Here is a 22,235-nt window from a genome sequence, read left to right on the forward strand (position 1 = left end):
CTGCCTCTGCTGCCCGTACCTCCACAGGGAGTACGGTGGCCGGAGCCCCAGAAAGGGGAGCTGCCGGCCACGAAGAAGGGGGACGAGGTCTGGAGACCACTTTCCCCAGCAGCAGTTTCGCTGCAGGAGTTCTTGTGGCCGGAGCCCCACAGGAGGGAGCTGCCGGCTACGAAGAAGGGGGAGGTCGGGGGACCACCTGCCCCCGCAGCTTTTTCGCTGCAGGACGGGACCAGCATGCTGTCAGCTGTGCCACTACCGGCAGGGGAGCTGACAGCATTGCCAGCCATGGGCCCACTGAAGCCTCCCTTCCCAGCCCGAGACTTTGGCCTGGACTGCTGGGTATTTAAGGGGGGAGGTGGCCGTTGAGGCCATGTGTGCTTTGCACAGGGAGGGGTATATGTGGCAAAGTGCCCGCCCCTGTGTGTATTTTGTGTGTTATGTGTTGTATGTATGGTGCGTATGTTAATGTTGGTGTATAGATTGGTACACGGGATATAAACGGGTCTGTGTTTCACGTGTATTTAAAGTGTAGATTTGTATTTAGGCACGAGGAGAGCACAAATCACTTCACGTGCTGGTTAAATGTAATATGTGAGCACGGGGTTGCACAGAATTAATTCACGTGCTGGGATTCAAGTGAATAATTAATTAGTAATTGAATCCCAGCACAACAGTATATATAGATGCACATTTTCACTCAGTCGGGGTTAGGTGTTCAGAGAGTGGAGAACGGGTGAGAGAGAAGGAGTAAAATAAGATCGTAAATATAAGTGTTTTGTTTGTACTCACCGTGTTTGTTCGTCTGTCCTGCACCGTCTGTTTAGTGTTTAGTCGTTTTGTATGTCTGTTTATTTTGGTGCAAGTGCCGTGTCCTGTTTTTGTGCTGTTTTCAAACCTTTTATTTGTTAATAAACGCTGAGTGCCACCATTGCACTCGGCTCATCATCACCACCGTCTCTGTGTTTGAATTCCTTTCTGGTCTGACGCAACCCACTCTGGCCGTCTTTGTGACAGTGGGTCAAAGATTTTAACACAACTTGACGTTGGACATTCCAAGATTGTACAAGAAAACAGGCAGTACATGCGAGCAGTAGTTGAGTCACTACGGTTTACAGCTTGTCAAATGATTGGTCAGCGAGGGCACAGAGAAAACGAGCAATCCACCAGCAGAGGTAATTTCCTTGAACTGTTAAACCTGCTTGGAAAGTTTGACAGTACTGTGTCAAAAAAGTTAGCTAGTGGGCCTGGCAATGCTAAATATGTGCACCATGACATTCAGAACGAATTGATTGACATTATGGCTAGCATGATAAGGGGGCAAGTAAGTGACGAGGTTAAGCTGGGAGAGCACTTTGCTTTAATGGTTGACGAAACCAAAGACATAAGCAAGAAAGAGCAGATATCTGTTGTATTGCGTTACCTAAACAATGACAACATTCATGAAGAATTCTTGGACTTTATTCCGGCAGATGGCTTAGATGCACAGTCTTTACTCGAGTCAGTTAAACAGACGTTGGCTAAGTGTAACAGACAAAAACGCATGCATTGCCCAGTGCTACGACGGGGCATCAGTTATGTCTGGGTGCAACAACGGTGTCCAGGAAAGATTTCGCCAAGAAGTGCCACACGCGCTTTACATCCATTGCTATGCACACAGACTAAACTTGGTTTTAGTTGACTGTGTGCATAATGTGAAACCAGTCGCAGAATGTTTTGCAGTAGTGCAGATGTTCTACAACTTTTTTTCCGGGTCTGTTATTCACAAACTGTTTGTCGAGAAGCAGCAAGAACTTGGTTATCAGAAGATTATCAGACATGCGATGGGCCAGCCAATATTCTACACTGTGGGCAATAAAAAGAGCTCTCCCTGCTATTTCAGCGACTCTAGCAGATGTGAGCGACCAGTCAAATGCTCATAGGGCGACCGAAGCAAAATCACTGATTGGATTGATTGATGGACAGTTTGTTCTGCATGTCACTATGCTGGAAAGCATATTCAGCCTCACAAAAACCCTATCCGATCATCTACAGGCCACAGATTTGGAGCTGGCATCTGCCACTGATCTGGTCTGTTCAGTTGTCGATACCCTCAACGAGAAACGCAATGTTGAAACGTGGAATGCAATCTGGGAGTGTGCCAGTGACCAGTGTGCTTCGGTGGGCATTGAAATGCAGCGACCACAGGTGAGGAGAAAAGCACAGCCTCGCCACCTGCAGGAGTTTGTGGTGAACAGCCAAACAGGGTCAAGAGAGCGATTGGAAACTTCAGACGACTATCGTAACCACTGTTTTTTCCCAGTAATCGACCGATTGGTTAGTGAATTGAACAGACGTTTTTTGTCTGAAAGCTTCACATTCTGAGAGGAGCAACAGCCCTCAACCCCAAGCACAAAACATTCATGGACAAAGATTGCCTTTTGCCAATGGCTAAACACTATGGGGTAATGGAGGAAAACCTCTCTGCAGAACTTCACCAGGCAAAGCGACTTATTGAAAGGAAAAAACAAAATGGGGATATCGTCAACACCACCCATGACGTGTTGGTGCTATTAAGGCCATACAAGGATGCGTTTGTTGATTTATATAAACTTGTGTGCATCTCCATGACACTGCCCGTCACATCAGCTGCGTGTGAGAGGAGCTTGTCTTGCTTACGCCGTTTAAAGACCTATCTGAGGAATAGAAGCGGAGACGCTTGAACCAGCAATCTGGGTGTGCTGGCGATCAGTTCCAGAAGGACCAAAGAATTGGACATTAATGCAGTGATTGACCGCTTCGCTGCAAATCACAACAACAGGCGGATTGTTCTCCTGTGACTGGTGAGTACAGTACAGCAGTCTTTGTTGATATGCTGGTTTAAATGCCTTTGTTTGTGTAGGTTGATCATACCATCAGCATTTAACCTATGTGTGTGTGAGGTCAGTGTTCTGGGAGGAGGGGGATGGATTATTTTGTTTTGTAAGAGTACAGAAAGAAAACTTATAGGCAAGTAAATCCACAGATACTTTCTGTGGTAAATATGATTTGGATTGTGATTGTTTGTTCGTGCTTGTTGTCGTAAAATTTTTGTAAGCATTTGATTTGTTCATTCTAAATTCACGGAATTAATTGTGCTTGCGTTGTTGTATAACGCTAAACATTTAGTAACGTGCATTTCAATTATGTAGTCTATTAGCCCGGGATCATTGAATCTCGTTCTTCTGTAGTAGTATTATTTGTTATTGTTTGTTGCGTCAAAATTCTTTAGCACCTGCTATAAACAATCCAGCCCCCCCCCCCCCCCGTAGCTCCCCCAATCACAATTCTCTGGCGCTGCTGATGGTAAGAACAATCATTAAGTGTAACTATTAATAAAATAAAATGGCCATATGGATCGGTATCATGAGATAGAACTTTACCATTAAATCTATGTTTGAGAACAGTAACTCCTGCAGCATGAGCTGAGCCATGTGCCATCCATATATCTTCTCCAAAATCTCCAAAAATTGTTATCGTTACTACAGGAATGAGATTCTTGTATAAAACAAAAGTCTGAATTCAAGCTTTTAGCATAGAGAAATAAAGCTTTACGTTTAAGATGATCTCTTAACCCCCTGGCATTAAAAGAAACTATAGAAAGATTAGAAATTGTGAAATCGTAACAGTAGCCTACTTTAGCAATACAACAGTTAGAACAAACAAAGCCATACCTATTCAGTTTTGAAATGTTAGACATTACATTGTGCCTAGATGTGTATATTTACAAAAAAAATGTGAACATTTAAGCTATTTATAATAGCGTTAAAATAAATAGATAATAATAATGAATAAGAACTAGCTTACTTCACTTGTAATTATCATAACCAGGGCCTACATACAGTAGTTCCGTTTTGAAAAAAAATGAAATTGCGACTTCTTCAGCTTTCATCAGAGACTAGCGGATTTCGACTCCTTCCACGAAAGCCCTTGTGCTAACAAAATAGGCTCGTTTCCCTTCTTTGTGAGCCTTTTCGATTACTGGCACAGTTGTTTCCAAATTTCTCGATCGCCTGGGGATAGATCTTCTGCAAACCGAAGATTTTTTTCCTTCAGAAAGGTTGATTTCTTGGCTGATCTCCAGGGAATGTCCCGGTAACGTCTCATTGTGAATTGTATTATTATGCCACAGTGTTGAGAGTGTCGTTGAGTGTCAGTGTCGTTTCATGCCAAGTCTATGGACACTGTCAATGACATCACGTAGTTTGTCTTTGTGGTCGGGAGCAAGAGTTTGACAGATCTTGATAACTTTTTCTCTTGTGTTTTCTCCTTCATCTTTATTATTATTATTTATTTCTTAGCTGACGCCCTTATCAAGGGCGACTTACAATTGTTACAAGATATCACATTATTTTTTCACATACAATTACCCATTTATACAGTTGGGTTTTTACTGGAGCAATCTAGGTAAAGTACCTTGCTCAAGGGTACAGCAGCACTGTCCCCACCGGGGATTGAACCCACGACCTTCCGGTCAAGAGTCCAGAGCCCTAACCACTACTCCACACTGCTGCCATCTTCAGACAGTCCATACAAATGCAAATCCCACTGCCTTTTGTATCTTTCCAGTTCAGCTATTTTTAAACCGAAATCATCTAGCCTTTTCTCCGTATTATTTTTGAGCCCTTCGATTTTCATTGTATTCTCACCCATTAGCTTTTCCAGGCCATCAGCTCTTTCATTGATTAGTTTCAGTGTCGAAATTATATTATGTTCCATGTCAAGGATTGTATCCTTTCAGTTTTCTAGTTTTCCCTTTTTGTTGCTGGGCTTTTTTTATGGCGTTTCTGGAAGTTCAGTGAGCTCAAAGTACTCCACCACGATGTTGTTTGCAGAGATGTATTCTGTTGAGTTTTCAACTGTAACGTTAGCCCCTACCTCAATCTCTGAAGCAGTGCTCATTTTTGACTTGGTGTTGCTTTTTCTCTTTCCGCTGTACATAACAGCTTGGTATGTTTTATCCTTTTCGTTTTAGTTTTATATTATCGTTCTTCTTCTTCTTCATTGTTTTGGACATCTGTTCAATGGCGTATTATTCAGACAATGCGCAAATAACACAAAGTGTCCTCAGCTAATTTACCACGAACAGAAGTTCTCAATTATTAAGAATGAAAAAAACACTTTTTTAATTTTTAGAAGTCAAAATTAGTATCCATGGATTAAAGTTGTTTTTTGTGTTTTACATAATTTCAAATTTGCATGCTAGACAACTTGTTAGTAACTTTTTAGGCACGATGCACTTAAGTCGTCATCTTGGCCACCCCCCTCTTTGCATTTAGAGATATTAAAAAATATACTAACTCGTGACATCATCACATTTCAACCTCCAGTTCTCTCAAGTACCGGAAGTTAGTCCAGTAACTAACTTTCAGATTAATTTCTGGTACGTTGACCGTTGTGCAGCAGCAATCGTGCTCCAGAGTCAAAGTGCTGTCTATACAGTAAATAACAATATAAGAAAACAGGCAAATGCAATGTGTAAATATATTCCACCATGTAACAATTGCATTAGCGAAACAGGAGAAGGAACAGAAAAATAAAGGCTGAGATCAAGGGAAATGAAGGTGTGTAGGCAGGGCAGTAGAAAGCCCTGCTGTTGAAATGGATTATTTGTTTATTTTTAGAACGGGGTCTCCCCCTCTGCCGCCTCTGTCTCCACCATCACCACCAGCAGAGGGAGAGTGCCTGCTGGTCCCACCTCCAATGGCAGGAGCAGAGCAGCAGGAGCTGTCTCTGTCTCCACCACCAGCAGAGAAAGCATGCCTACTGGTTCCCCCGCTGCAGCCAAAAGGGGAGGAGCCCCGGCCGCCTTTGCCATCAAGAGGAGAGGAGCAGGAGCTACCTCTGCCTCCATCACCACCATTGGTAGAAGTGGGGCTCCTGTTGCCACCTTCATGGCCAGGGGCTCCCCTCCCGCTGTTGCCTCCCGAGGGTCCGCAGCCGCCATTGCCTCCCGAGGGACCGCTGCTGCCCTGTCATGCATCGCCCGGGGATGCCAGTCCGCCATCGCCCGGGGATGCCTGCCTTGCACCGCCCAAGGGATGCCTGCCTTGCACCGCCCAATGATGCCTGCCTTGCACCGCCCAAGGATGCCTGCCTCACACCGCCCAAGGATGTCTGCCTCGCACCGCTCAGGGATGCCACGCCCGCTCCGCTCAGGGATGCCACGTTTGGATCACCTGGGGCTGCCTGCTGCTCTGCATCGCCTGGGGCTGCCTGCTGCTTCGCTTCGCCTGGAGTTGATGTGTCTTTTGCTTCTCCTAGGGTCGCCCGAGGGTCCTGCTTCGCCTGGGGTCGCCGAGGGTCCTGCTTCGCCTGGGGTCGCCGGGGGTCCTGCTTCGCCTGGGGTCGCCGAGGGTCCTACTTCGCCTGGGGTCGCCGAGGGTCCTGCTTCGCCTGGGGTCACTGCCGGCTCTGTTTCACCTAGGGTCGCCGCCGGCTCTGTTTCACCTGGGGTCGCTGCCGGTCCTGTGTGGCAGCAGGAAGTCTTGTTGCCAGAGCCCCACGGAGGGGAGCTGCTGGCCATGAAGAAGGGGGAGAGCTCAGGAGACCAGTTCCCCCAGCCACACTTTCGTGGCAGGAAATACTGCGGTTGGAGTGTGTTTTGGTGTTTTGGTGTATGATTTATTAGTATTTATTTTTATCGTTATGTATTTAAATATGACGGCGTAGCCGAATATTTGTTTTTGTTTGGTAGTGTGGATGGGAAGCCCATCCATGGTAATTAAAAACCTTGTGCAGAAGGTGGCCATCTCCCGAATTAATTGATTAATTTGTTGCAAATTGGGAGATGGTCACCTGCATAAAAGCCTGAAGGTGGGTGTTCGGAGGAGGAACAGGAGAGCAAGCGGAGCGAGAGAGAGAGAGTATTGTATTGGATATTATTTTGTGTCTGTGATTATTTTTGTTTAACCTTTTTATTTCGCTCTGTGAGCAAGTGTTTTCTGTTCAAACCTTTTATTTATTTTTGTATTATTTAAATAAAACGGCACACGGCGCGTCTCTTTTTGCACTGCAGTACTCGTGTCAGTGTTTTGCTTCCTGACTCTGGCCTGATGTCACCACTCGTCCACCCTGTCACAAGGTGAAATATACAGCACTCCCGAAAACAGAAAATTAGAATAGCGCAGACACTGTAAATCTAAATGAAACGTGAACCGACAAAAGAAAAAGAAAGAACAAGATGTTGTTACTGTCTTCGGCGTGGCTGAATTCTTCTTCTAGCTGTGACTCGTGCATATGTTTCACCTTGAGTTCCCTCAGCCACATTATTTGTTCCTCCTCCTGTTTCACTTATGCAATTTATGTAGTGTTATATATTTAGACACCGCATTATTGTCTTGTCCTTATGTGTTTTTATTATTTTTACTTTGAAACCTGTAACCTGTAACCTGTAACCTGCTGCTGTTCTTTCAGGATGCCTTTGAAATTTGATGCTTATATGACCTTCCTAAATATATAGATTTTTAAAAATAATAATAAATAAAATGATCAATACTTGCCTGTTTTCTTACTGCAGACAGTACATATCATTTCTTTGTTACGTGTCAGCTGTAAAGGACTTACTTCAAATAGTAACATGTTGAAGTTTTTTTATGGTTGATATTCACACTAGGCTATGTGGCAATGTGCCCCGCCTCTGTGTGTATTTTTGTGTTTTATGTTGTATGTTGCGTGTGTTAATGTTGGTGTATTGTAGTTGGTACAGGGGATATAATGTGGGTAATGAGCATGAGTGTTTAAAATGTATAATTGTATTTAGGCACGGGGATTGCACTTCACTTCACGTGCATTTAAAGTATTTAATATGTGAGCACAGGGTTTTCACAGATTAGTTCACGTGCTGGGATTCAAGTGAATAATTAATTGGTAATTGAATCCCAGCACAATTGTATATATAGATGCACGTTTCATTCACTTGGGGTTGTGTGTTCGACAGTGGAAAACGGGTGAGAGAGAAAGGAGAGTAAATAACAATTGCTACTACGTGCTGGAGAACCAGCACAGTACTTGTTTGTGTCTGGTTTCACTCGTTTGTCTGTCTGTTTGTTGTGTGTCCGTTTTGGCTACTGTGCCGTTTTTTATTTTACAAAGTGTTTTTGTGTTTGTTCAAACCTTTTATTTTGCCGTACTTAATAAACCACACCACAGCGCTTTCATTCATTATTTTCACTTGCAGTGTTGTGTGTTCGTTTCTGGTCTGACGTAAATCACTAAAGCCAGCCTGTCACAGCTATTAGTATGCTAAACAGAAGGTATATTTTTTATTGATGTGTACAGGCTACTTGCACATTATATATTTAATGTGCAACACAGCTGATTTAGTTATATAAAAGGCAATTTAATTTTAAAATTTAAAAGTTATGTTATGTATAACACGGCAGAGGCTGGGATCAAACCCAGCACCTTCATCACTGCAGCAGACAGCCGATACTACTGTACGCTTATGTCTCGTGTTGCATCACCTCAAGCCACGAGTCTTCTCTACAATAAGTATATGTACAGAGCCCACCCCCTGGCTCCCATTGTATTATGTACAGGACTCTGTACAACATAGTACTATTCTGTATTTTATTTTTACTTTCTTACTCATCCATTTTTTTGTTCACTGCATAAAACTTTTTTTTTTAAAGTCGGCTACTTGTATAACGGTAAAGACTCGCTGCTTCCATCTACAGAGCGTCAAGGGAACACAGCCTTCAGGACTCCGGAGCACGATTGCTGCTGCATAACAGTCAAGTTAGTCTGGAAGTTAGTAACTGGACTAACTTATGATACTTGAGAGAACTGGAGGTTGAAATGTGATGATGTCATGAGTAAGTATATTTAATATCTCTAATTTTAATATCTCTAAATGCAAAGTGTTGTTCTAATTGTACATAACAGCAATGGATTTAGAACGAGAAGATCTACTTGTGGATGTGTTATTTGCATATCTTTGATTAAGGTCCAAAAAGTGCTTTAATGAACCAAGTTTATTATACGTCGAATACAGTAATTGTACATAATGAAATAGCTGGTATCGAGCTATAATTTCAGCCTGAGGGAGATCAAAAAGGGTAATGTGGACCCTAAATACTCTCCCTTCTTCTCAGTACTCTCCCTCTGTTCCTGGGTTGTTCAGAAGGTTAGCCTGCACTCTGTTGTAAGAAATAGGTTATGACTGCTGCTATAATGCTCTTTCCTATTGGCTACTTTCAGACTTTTTGTTTGTGCCCAAATAAGACCTACTTGAAATCAGACTTGTTTGTGGACCCTTTCAGAGCTGGCACAGCTGTTCTGATGCTTCATAAATCACATTTTAATATCACAGACAATTTACAAATGAGCCCCACCTACAATTTACCCATGCATATAATTAAGGCTTGACACACCTTAAAATGCATGGCTAATAAGCGGCAGCAACACTGCATGGTGGAGCGCATTTTGGCAGTGCTAACACGTCCTTAACTTGCCAAAACTGTCATAATGCAATTTTAAGGCTGGCGTAAACTTGACGCTATGGCTTTAATGCCATCGCAAATGCTTGATACATGTCTATTATCTAATGTTATAAAGAGGTTCAATAACATAAGAGAGCCCGACTAGTGACTACACCAAGGGTGCTGTGACTTTAATTGTAAAGGGCAAGAAAAACTCTCATGAGCAAGTATTTTAATTTGGAGGCAGGTGTTCTAAAAAACGCACAGACAACCACAGGTGGCTGGAGATTTGGATCATGATGCCCTGCTGGTTCTTTTTCTCCAGCTGAGGTCAAATGAGGTCAAAGAAGCAATCACTTCTAACCTCATGTGTTTACAAAGACCTATTTTGTTTCCCTGATTCTGTAAATTGTATTTACCTGCATCTGGAAACATCTATTTTGATGCCCTGCTTCTGCATTCTATTTCATTTAATCTGATTGGCATTTAATACATTTGTAAATCTGTGTACTTATGAATGCAAGGTCCTGTATATATAACTGCACTCTTCGGCACATAAATTCTCTGATTGTGGCTGTTGTATGTGTGACATGTTATACAAATGTATTGTGGTTTGTTCTTTTTTTCTGCTATGTACTGTACAGTGCTTTGCGATACTTTTGTATAAAAAGCACTATATAAATACAATAAATAAATAAAATGAATAAATATATCTAGTGTCAAGGTAGTTTTATGAACATAACATAAGAACATAATAAAGTTTACAAACGAGAGGAGGCCATTCAGCCCATCTTGCTCGTTTGGTTGTTAGTAACTTATTGAGCCCAGAATCTCATAAAGCAGCTTCTTGAAGGATCCCAGGGTGTCAGCTTCAACAACATTATTGGGGAGATATACTGTGTCAAAGTAATTGTAAATATAAATATACTCACCCTTTTACATAAATGTCACTTGACTGCTGACCTGTAATAAAGTTTTCATCTTCTAAGATGACATCTTCAGTGTTCCAAATTATTATCCTCAACTCATATCTTAAAAATAAAGCAAACTGTTACAAATGGCAAAAAAAACAAGCACAAAAATATTAATATTACTTCAACGTAGGATTTAAACCCAAGAAAAACCAAGTTAATTAGTAAAAAAGTAATTTCCACATCCATTTTTATTTGAAGTTCTTACAGAGTCTGGACGGTGCTGGAGCCTGCTTGTAGAGTAGCAGTAGCCATGGATTGTGACTGAAGTGGCTGGTGTGGACAGTCGAGTCAGGGGCTCAGGTTGGATTGTGACTGAAGTGGCTGGTGTGGACAGTCGAGTCAGGGGCTCAGGTTGGATTGTGACTGAAGTGGCTGGTGTGGACAGTCGAGTCAGGGGCTCAGGTTGGATTGTGACTGAAGTGGCTGGTGTGGACAGTCGAGTCAGGGGCTCAGGTTGGATTGTGACTGAAGTGGCTGGTGTGGACAGTCGAGTCAGGGGCTCAGGTTGGATTGTGACTGAAGTGGCTGGTGTGGACAGTCGAGTCAGGGGCTCAGGTTGGATTGTGACTGAAGTGGCTGGTGTGGACAGTCGAGTCAGGGGCTCAGGTTGGATTGTGACTGAAGTGGCTGGTGTGGACAGTCGAGTCAGGGGCTCAGGTTGGATTGTGACTGAAGTGGCTGGTGTGGACAGTCGAGTCAGGGGCTCAGGTTGGATTGTGACTGAAGTGGCTGGTGTGGACAGTCGAGTCAGGGGCTCAGGTTGGATTGTGACTGAAGTGGCTGGTGTGGACAGTCGAGTCAGGGGATCAGGTGGAGCTGCACTGTGTGGGGTTAACCATTCACTGTCTGGGGACTTTTTTTAGGCACACTCACTTCTGGTGATGTCATCCAAGTACAAATAACCGGATAAGTATTAGTTTCCGATTACAAGTAAGAGTAGTATAAATAATGAATTCTCTACACATCCTTAATAATTAGACATCAAGACATTTACCCTTTAGGCTTTCGTGGAGATATGTCAACAGGAGGTCCTGGGGGAGGCATGTCCATTGGGAACATATCCACCCACATCTGCAACTGACCCTACAGAACACAAACAAAACAAGGATATCTTCAAAACAGATATGTGGTAAACAAGTGATGCAAACAAAAAAGACACTGAGCAGATAAAACATGTTTTAACAATATGCAGCTAGCAGCTTCAAAAAGACTAAATTTATTATGCATAACTTGAGTACCTGGAGAGTTCTCTTTGCTGCAACGCATAGGTAGAACCCATTGAAGTTTAAATACATAGAGCTAACAAAATACAGTCAACTCTCATGAATACGAATTTCAAGGGACCATCAAAAAAATATCTTATCTGTAATTATCAGGAGTCTAAGCCAAATTAATGCTGTCGGTGTTTATTGAAGTTACAGTAACAGTGAAATCAAATTTCAATTACAGTACAATGAAAATTATTAGACATTTAAAAGTACTTGTGCATTTTCTTAATATAACTGTAAGTGAACATTAGACGAGAGTATATTACATGTGCAGTACTGTACTGTTGTAATTTATAATACAACGTTGTGGTCCCAGATACAGGCGCAAAAGCAAGATGTCCTCAACATGAGGATAGTTACCAAATCATAAAGGCTGCTGACTGGCACCCACAGTTTGCTGTTCATAGGCCTGCGGGAATACTGAAATCCGGAGCTACATCTTTATTTTTCTTGTACGGTGGTGCATTATCCACCACTTTCAACATCTCCACTATTGTCTGCAATAATGCATGTTTTTTGCGTGGCCTCTCATTTTAGTCCTTCATGGAAATGGCATTGACGCATGAGAACTACAGCAACTTTAGTCCCAAACAGCACTAAAATACAATACAGAGACGCTAATCTGTTAATACATTTCCCAATATCCTTTACACTCATCTGTTCAAATTAGGGCAATTCTTTTGATTCAATTTTTTTTTCCCTGGAGGGGCTTAAAAATGATTTGCACAATCAGGAAATTAGTGCAAATTAGTGCAAAGTGGATTTCCATATAAGAACTAATTTACAACAGCATTGCCAAATTTGGCCAGAACCATGTAGAAAATTTATAGTATCAGAAAATGTGTTTTCCACGTTTGTTATAATGAGAATTGACTGTATTTCTAGAAAATAATATATACTGTATATATATATATATATATATATATATATATATATATATATATCCCTTTGCAGTCCATTTATTAATCGCGCGTCAGGCATGTCAGGTGTAATTAATTTTCACACGCGCAGTTAATTTTAGACGCGCTGTTTAAAAGTATTTTTTTCCACAGTCAAACGGGTTTAAATGGCCCTGCATATCAACAAAGCACTCGAGGTATATAACACGCCAGGTTTTTGGGATGGAACCGCATAACAGTCTCGCGTTTTGATTGGTCCATGTCTGTCACATGAATATGTCGTCACGCTGTACTGATATAACAAACTATGGGTGATTACTTTATATGAATTATCATGTTATGCACGAATGTAAGAATTGGCTTTCTGTGGTGGTGTACTTTTTTCTTTCAAGTAGCATATATCTCTAATCGTTTTTGCGGTATATTTTAATATAAAATGTATACACTATTGCAGTTTTGTTAGAGGATACATTAGTTTATCTCTAATGTAATCACAGTTTTACATATAGACTGCCCCTGTTTTCATTTACGTCCCAAATTCTGGGCCGCTTTGATTTTTAGATAACGTCCCAAATTCTGGGCCGCTTTGGTTTTTAGATAACATCCCAAATTCTGGGATGCTTTGCATTTTCGAATTCAGCCCAGTTTTGGGGACTCAGCTGACAGCCGAGTTTCTAAGTCATCCATGCACAGTTTACCATAAACTGGATCGTGAGTAACCCTTAGTACATGAATCAAAGTGAATGTATTTTTACTCTCCCCAGAAATCTTTTTTTTTTTTTTTTATGAAAAAACAAATACGATTTAAATGTTAAAAAACGTATTTCTTAATACATGAAGAAACTACATTGCACTGAAATAGATACATGAAAATTAAAGCAGTCGTTTTCCTTTATTAAAGACTAATATTAAAACACATTTTTGGGAAGGAACATGGTATTCTGAAAAAAGGACATCTCATTTTCTTATGTAACGTCCATCAATATATTGTAGTGTTTCAGGTTCTTTTTGGACAGAAATGAGACTGCAACTGTGAGTAGATGAAGGCAGTTTATTTGACAATAATTAAATAATCACAAAATAAAATCATAAAGTGAGGGTAAGGAGACTGGGAGTCGACAGTGAAAATAAATAAATATAGTAATTTTTCTTTTACCCTACCCTTCCCAGTCTTTTCCCCGCCCTTCTTTTGCGCAAAACCTGCACTCCAATTCCCCTCCACACACATGTACCACCATGCAACCCCTGCACACACACACCCACCATGCAACCCCTGCACACACACACCCACCATGCAACCCCTGCACACACACACCCACCATGCAACCCCTGCACACACACACACACCATGCAACCCCTGCACACACACACCACCATAAGACCCATGCACACACACACCACCATAAGACCCCTGCACACACACACCACCATAAGACCCCTGCACACACACACCACCATAAGACCCATGCACACACCACCATGCAACCCCTACATGCACACCACCATGCAACCCCTGCACGCACACACCACCATGCAACCCCTCCACGCACACACCACCATGCAACCCCTACATGCACACACTACCATGCAACCCCTACATGCACATCGTAGCAATTCTTTGCAAAATATTTTTTCGGGTATTCAGCCCCATTCATGTCTATGGCAGTGTTAAAAAACACATTTCCAGTCATATCTCTCAAACCAGAGAACCTACAGACGTGCTCAAATTTGTTGGTACCCTTACAGCTCATTGAAATAATGCTTCATTCCTCCTGAAAAGTGATGAAATTAAAAGCTATTTTATCATATATACTTGCATGCCTTTGGTATGTCATAGAATAAAGCAAAGAAGCCATGAAAAGAGATGAATTATTGCTTATTCTACAAAGATATTCTAAAATGGCCTGGACACATTTGTTGGTACCCCTTAGAAAAGATAATAAATAATTGGATTATAGTGATATTGCAAACTAATTAGTTTCTTTAATTAGTATCACACATGTCTCCAATCTTGTAATCAGTCATTCAGCCTATTTAAATGGAGAAAAGTAGTCACTGTGCTGTTTGGTATCATTGTGTGCACCACACTGAACATGGACCAGAGAAAGCAAAGGAGAGAGTTGTCTGAGGAGATCAGAAAGAAAATAATAGACAAGCATGGTAAAGGTAAAGGCTACAAGACCATCTCCAAGCAGCTTGATGTTCCTGTGACAACAGTTGCAAATATTATTAAGAAGTTTAAGGTCCATGGAACTGTAGCCAACCTCCCTGGGCGCGGCCGCAAGAGGAAAATCGACCCCAGATTGAACAGAAGGATAGTGCGAATGGTAGAAAAAGAACCAAGGATAACTGCCAAAGAGATACAAGCTGAACTCCAAGGTGAAGGTACGTCAGTTTCTGATCGCACCATCCGTCGCTTTTTGAGCGAAAGTGGGCTCCATGGAAGAAGACCCAGGAGGACTCCACTTTTGAAAGAAAAACATAAAAAAAACAGACTGGAATTTGCTAAAATGCATATTGACAAGCCACAATCCTTCTGGGAGAATGTCCTTTGGACAGATGAGTCAAAACTGGAGCTTTTTGGCAAGTCACATCAGCTCTATGTTCACAGACGAAAAACCTGAAAACCTGAGACAGCTGGAGCAGTTTGCTCAGGAAGAGTGGGCCAAACTACCTGTTAACAGGTAGTTAACATTGAGAGCTACAGAAAACGTTTGAGTGCAGTGATTGCCTCTAAAGGTTGTGCAACAAAATATTAGGTTAGCGGTCCCACCATTTTTGTCCATGCCATTTTCATTTGTTTTATTATTTACAATATTATGTTGGATAAAAAATCAAAAGCAAAGTCTGATTTCTATTAAATATGGAATAAACAATGGTGGATGCCAATTACTTTTGTCAGTTTCAAGTTATTTCAGAGAAAATTGTGCATTCTTTGTTTTATGTGGAGGGGTACCAACAAATTTGAGCACGTCTGTACAACCACCGTTCGAAGGGTTCTAGTTCAGCCTGAATGTAATATGCCCAGTTTTGTAGCAATTCTTTGCAAAAAATATTTTCTGGGTGTTCAGGGTGTTCAGCCTCATTCATGTCTATGGAAGGGTTGAAAAACACATTTCAGGCATATCTCTCGAACCCGAGCATGTAGAACCACCATTCAAAGTGATATAGACTCAGGGGAGCACCCCAAACCACCCCCTAAACGATGTGGTGGTTCACCCAAAAACTCATGTAATGATGAAAAAATTCACTTTGCCAAGCCGTCCTGGCATCTGAACCATGAAAACGGTGACTCTTTGTGCGGGGCCCCATGGGGCCCCACCGCAAAAAAAAAAATCAAGTTCCTAACCCCCACAGAACCCGAGATAAGCCCTGTCAAAAATGTCCAAAAACTACCCTTTTTGGGGTCATATCTCCATGACCCGGGGCCTAGAAACTGGGTTGAACTTCCTAGGGTCATGTCTGGGGGCCCTCTTTCACAGGGAGCCACCCGTTTTCAAATGCTACATTTTCAATAAATTTACACATTTTCAGCATGATGGCATGTCAGGGTTGCATTTCCAATAGCTTTTGAACTCCAGGTTGGCAAAAAAAAAGTCTAAACTGGTGTCCTTTCTAGCTGGGGACATGTCGCTTGGAGGGATCGACAGGGGCCCTGAGGTGGACCTCCGTACCAATTTTCAAGTCTCGGGGACCCCCGGAACCCGAGATGTAGCACCCTGAAAAATGTCTATGGGAAATCCCATTATAAAACTCCTTTGGGGCAATGCCCACCATCTGGTGGTGGGGTGGCGTATGAACCCGTGGCCGATATCTTTCTTTAGCTAAGACTCTTGTGCACTCAAAGAGTGCCCGTCTGAGTTTGTTGGCCCAGGGGCCGTGGAGATACGGGTACAATAAGAGACCACCCCCTTCCCTATGGCAAATCCCATTATAAAAACACCATTGGGGTAAGGCTCGGCCAATGGCGGTCGTGGGTCGTACGAACTCGAAGGAACGCATTTTCTTTAGCTAAGACTGTTGTGCATCTAAAGAGAGTACTAGCGAGTTTGTTGGCCCAGGATTTGTGGACTCATGGGGTACGACAGGAGGACCCCCCCCTCCCCCCCCGACCGCGATTTCCTATAGCAAAATACATACAAAAAATGTCCATTATATATAAGACCGGAAATGTGCATATCTTGTAGTGTATTTATGCAACAGAAGCACCATTTTAAGTCCATTCCAAGTGTTTTGTGATCACAGTATCAGCTTGAGTGTATCGGAGCATAGTTTAGCACCAAAAGCGAGGGGAGGCGAAAAAAAGCATTATATACCCTATTCTTTAAAATATCACTTTGCAGTGCAAATTTGAGGAACACTTGGCAACTTGCAAATTGGTACTGCAATTTAAAGGCCTGTAGTGTCAGACTGGTAGTCCCTAACTGATTCAAGTGTTTTTGGAATGATTCTTGCAAAGACTGATTTATAAGAAAAAAGAGAGATTGACAAACAGCATTCTGCTTTATATGCAGAAACGGGCAACTACAAGAGGGTGTCAAACAAGCTGTGAATGTCCTAGGAGGCTACAGAGTACCTCTGGGTATGAATCCAGATGCTCGCAGTACCTGTTCTTAGATGGCCGAAACCACTGTATCGCTGTATAACTGTATACCCTATAAATATCACTTTTTATTGTGTATTTGAGGAACACAACCAATTACAAACTTCATTTGAATTGCTGTGCTATCAGAATATCAGTGTATAACTTTGCTGGGTATTGCAGTGTATGCTGGGTATCAAAAGGCCTTCACTTTTACAAAAGGCTGTCAAAATTTAAAAAAGGCTGTGTGCTAACCCAATACTTGTCTTTTTAATTCTGTGCATCCAAATACTTGTAGTTAAAAGTTTTGAGAATTAAGCCTACTGTTTGTTGTTCTGTCCTAAACCAGCAGTTTGTCACCCAAATGTATTAAATTGTAAAGGGGTACTCGAGCTGAAACCTCCAGATAGAAGGGGTACAGTTTCAAAAAAAGGTTGAAAACCCCTGACCTACAGTATAAACTATCAGGAATAGATAAGGGAAATGTTGACTAATACAATACAATAGGATTTATTTGAAGTTGTTCTGATAAACCCCTACGCCTCACTATATATTGATGGACATTACATAAGCAAATGAGATGTCCTTTTTTTTTTGGTATACCATGTTCCTAAATGTTTTCTGGGGAGAGTAAAACATACATTAACTTTGATTCATGTACTAAGGGTTACTCTTAAATGAATTAACGGTCCAGTTTATGGTAAACTGTGCATGCATGACTTAGAAACTCGGCTGTCAGCTAAGCAGAATATCTCAAAAACTGGCCTGAATTCGAAAATGCAGAATTCGGGACGTTATCTAAAATCCAGAGCAGCCCAGAAATTGGGATGTTATCAGAGGGGCCCAGAATTTGGGACGTAAATGAAAACAGGGGCAGTCTATATGTAACACTGTGATTACATTAGAGATAAACTAATTTATTATTATTATTATTATTTATTTCTTAGCAGACGCCCTTATCCAGGGCGACTTACAATTGTTACAAGATATCACATTATACATTATTTCACATTATACAGATATCACATTATTTTACATACAATTACCCATTTATACAGTTGGGTTTTTACTGGAGCAATCTAGGTAAAGTACCTTGCTCAAGGGTACAACAGCAGTGTCCCCCACTGGGGATTGAACCCACAACCCTCCGGTCAAGAGTCCAGAGCCCTAACCACTACTCCACACTGCTGCCCTCTAACAAAACTGCAATAGTGTATACATTTCATATCAAAATATATCGCAAAAACGATTACAGATATATGCTACTTGAAAGAAAAAAGTACACCACCACAGAAAGCCAATTCTTACATTCGTGCATAACATGATAATTCATATAAAGTAATCACCCATAGTTTGTTATATCAGTACAGCGTAATACCACATTATATTTTAATGGTACGGTTGTGGAAAGCAGATCACTCTCTCTCTCTGAACACAATGTTAAAAATGCCTGCAAGCTTTTCCACTCGTGTGACGACATATTCATGTGACAGACATGGACCAATCAAAACGCGAGACTGTAATGCGGTTCCATCCCAAAAACCTGGCCTGTGTCATACCTCAAGCACTCACTAGGCATCTCCAGCCCCGCCCCACCCTTTTGTTCGCTATCGCTTTCACCTATGTAAGAAATAAATAATAATAATAATAATAATAATAGTCGTACATACCGATCAATCATCTCCTGATCACTCGTTTTATCACCAAACTCCTCAATAATGCGATCCAAGTCATTATTTTATTACTATAACATCTCAAAAAAGCTCTGCAAATGTCCATGTTCTCTGTGCGCAGATTCAGTCAGCCAACTTGTTTACTTACGACCGCCCCATTATCTGATACCAGATACCATGTATGACTATTCATGAGATACGCCTGTTTTTTTTGGGGGTTTTTTTTCTACTTGTCTCGGCTCCTGTCGCTCCCACTCGGCAATTAAATGGTGTTCTCAGCTTTTTCCGGAGAAAAAACGACTAGAAACCCATTTTTTGCGTTGCTATAATGATGTCGGACCCAGTCCGACAAAGGACCTGTGAGGAATAATTGCAATGTCGGACCCAGTCCGACAATGGACTGCAAAGGGATATATTATATATATATATATATATATATATATATATATATATATATATATATATATATATATATATATATATATATATATATACACTGTATATATATTGTCATCAATGTTTATGTCTGAAGGTATAATATGAAAGACATAAATTATGGTAAAGTTGAATTACATTTTTAAAGGGTATTTTTTCAGCTATTGTGGCAGAAACAATGATTCTTGGTGGTAAATCTCCCTCCCGACCTGTGAGGGCGCTAAGTAACGAGAACAGAGCACCCTGGACTGGTTGGCCTGACAATTCATTCCCAGGGTTAAAAGGAAGTCGGTCATCTCGAAAGGGGGCGGAGCTTCGGTGCACTAACTCATCGACCCGGAAGGGAAACGATGTAGCAGCCGCGGATTGGAGGAGTGGTTGCAATTGTTTACCAAGGGGTCATGAGTGACGGTACAAATAGGGGACGAAGCGACGTGATCTGTTCCTTCGTTTTGGTTAAGAAACAACCCGGAAGGACCTGTGTTTGTGAACTCGTTGTGAAATCGTATTGTGAGTGTTTGTTTTGTCTCTAATTGTTTCTTGTTATTATTAGTAGATGGCTAACACGTTCCTGAGCTGTCACCAAGGGCGGAACAGCACTGCAACTGTAATCCCGCCTTATTGTACATGCACCATGAGCACTGCAGCACGCACCCAGGACTGGTGACGCATTTGTACTTTGTGTGTGTAAATTGACTTTATTATTTGGGACTGCAAACCCTTTATTTAGAACAGTGCAATACATATTGCTGTGTATTGCCTGGGATTTATTATTTATGGTCGCCAGACCTGGATTATAATTAAACCTCCTTACACTTTGGATTCTTGCTGTCTGTCTTTTCATTGATCACCGCATCATTCCTGCACCTGCACAGTGCAAGCCACTTTGCCATAGCTATTAGTGAAGAAACATTTATTATCATAATCCTGGCTCCCTGAAATAGAAATGTAACCATTACCGAATGGGGATATATCTCTTATAGCCCGAATTACCTGTGCACTTATATCAAAGCTGCTCCTTTAAAAGCCCCATATGCGTCAGGCATCGTCTCCGCCCCCAGGAGGTAAAGATGACTGATGCATTTTATCTTCAGGCCTGCTGCGTCGGAGCGAATGCAGCAACCTTAAAGGGTAATGGTTACAATTCTATTTCAGGGAACCAGCGTTATGATAATCACCTAACGTTTCCTTTAAGTATGAAATGTATTTGAAAGGAAACCATCAGGGCTCAAAGTTTGCCAAAATGCTTAGTGGCTCCTAGACTTCTAAATTTGGTAGCCAATTAAAAATTTAGAGGCCAACTGAAATATTCTTAGTTCTATAACTCCAGCTATTTTGTAATACATTGTTCTACTGATATTAAAAGAAATGGATACAATTAGTGTACTAATATAAAATGTACTGTTTAACAACCAGACATTTCTCTATAAAAAACTAAACATCCATCTTTCATGGTAGACTGTGGGGAAAAAAACAAAACAGCATCTTGAAAGTTGAACATCCCTATACACAGAAAGCAAAGAAGAGTTTCGACTGACTACAACGGCCAAAAAGATATACCAAAATACCTGATGCTGGGAGTTGCACTAGTGTAACAACAAAAGTGTAAGAACTTAAATACTGAATTAGAAATATTAAATTGTTATAACTTCTATTATTTCACCAAGCTTTGTAAATTATAATTAGCAAAAATAAATGATACTGGACTGGTACAAAAACACTTCATATGAAAGCAAAGCACAACTACTGCAAAATGAAATGAAGGCCACATTTCATTTGGTTAAAATTCACTTCTAAATATATTTTGACCATGTATATCACAAGTGCTGAGTCAAAAAACCTCAAAAGAAAAGTGTAACACTGTGTGATTTCTATTAAATATGATTAATTCAAAAGACTGGGACAAGCAATAAGTTGTGGTCAAAAAATGGGACAGAAATGGGCAGAAATGTGTTCTGAAAAAAATTGTTCTTAAAGTGTCTGAAATCTGCTCGGAAGTGGGGATAGAATCAGATACGAAAATGGCTAAAATCATGTCCTGAGAAGGCTGACATCAGCTCTGAAGAGGGCCCTGCTGTCTGTCCTGCGAGACACTGAACCAGGAAACAGGACAAGATCCGAAAGGTCTTTGTTTTTATTTTGATGCTTGAAATCAACCACGAAACAAACTGAAGCAACTAGCTAGCAGCTGTGCAGCTGGAAGGTCCCGTGGCCCATACGAAACAATTGCAACAAGAACACTTTTACAAACGACATAACTTCTCAATTGCAATTGGAAATCTTCAGATAAGTCAAGAACAATGTTTCAAGACTATTGGAGATTAACAGCAGCAGTGTGGAGTAGTGGTTAGGGCTCTGGACTCTTGACCGGAGGGTTGTGGGTTCAATCCCCAGTGGGGGATACTGCTGTTGTACCCTTGAGCAAGGTACTTTACCTAGATTGCTCCCGTAAAAACCCAACTGGATAAGGGTGTCTGCTAAGAAATAAATAATAATAATAATAATAATAATAAATAACAACAGCTGCCTCCCTTTGAAAATAACTATTAGAACATAAGAAAGTTTACAAACAAGAGGAGGCCATTCAGCCCATCTTGCTCGTTTGGTTGTTAGTAGCTTATTGATCCCAGAATCTCATCAAGCAGCTTCTTGAAGGATCCCAGGGTGTCAGCTTCAACAACATTACAGGGGAGTTGGTTCCAGGCCCTCAAAATTCTCTGTGTAAAAAGTGCCTCCTATTTTCTGTTCTGAATGCCCCTTTATCTAATCTCCATTTGTGACCCCTGGTCCTTGTTTCTTTTTTCAGGCCAAAAAAGTCCCCTGGGTCGACATTGTCAATACCTTTTAGAATTCTGAATGCTTGAATCAGATCAGATCACCGCATAGTCTTCTTTGTTCAAGACTGAATAGATTCAATTCTTTAAGCCTGTCTGCATATGACATGCCTTTTAAACCCAGAATAATTCT

The 22,235-nt window shown here is 41.3% G+C and overlaps 1 protein-coding gene across 1 annotated transcript in view; it reads right to left on the minus strand.

Annotated features, from left to right (window-relative positions):
• LOC131721859 (fer-1-like protein 6) overlaps positions 1-22,235 on the minus strand; it is a 205,746-nt gene that overhangs the window by 21,942 nt on the left and 161,569 nt on the right. Inside the window, exons 36-37 of the mRNA XM_059014974.1 lie at positions 11,406-11,494; positions 10,370-10,468 (exon numbers count right to left, since the gene is read on the minus strand). Of these exons, the coding sequence (XP_058870957.1) occupies positions 10,370-10,468; positions 11,406-11,494 (188 nt within the window). The remainder of the gene's footprint in view (positions 1-10,369; positions 10,469-11,405; positions 11,495-22,235) is intronic.

This window comes from Acipenser ruthenus, chromosome 49 (genome assembly GCF_902713425.1).
Source record: "Acipenser ruthenus chromosome 49, fAciRut3.2 maternal haplotype, whole genome shotgun sequence".
Lineage (NCBI taxonomy): Eukaryota > Metazoa > Chordata > Actinopteri > Acipenseriformes > Acipenseridae > Acipenser > Acipenser ruthenus.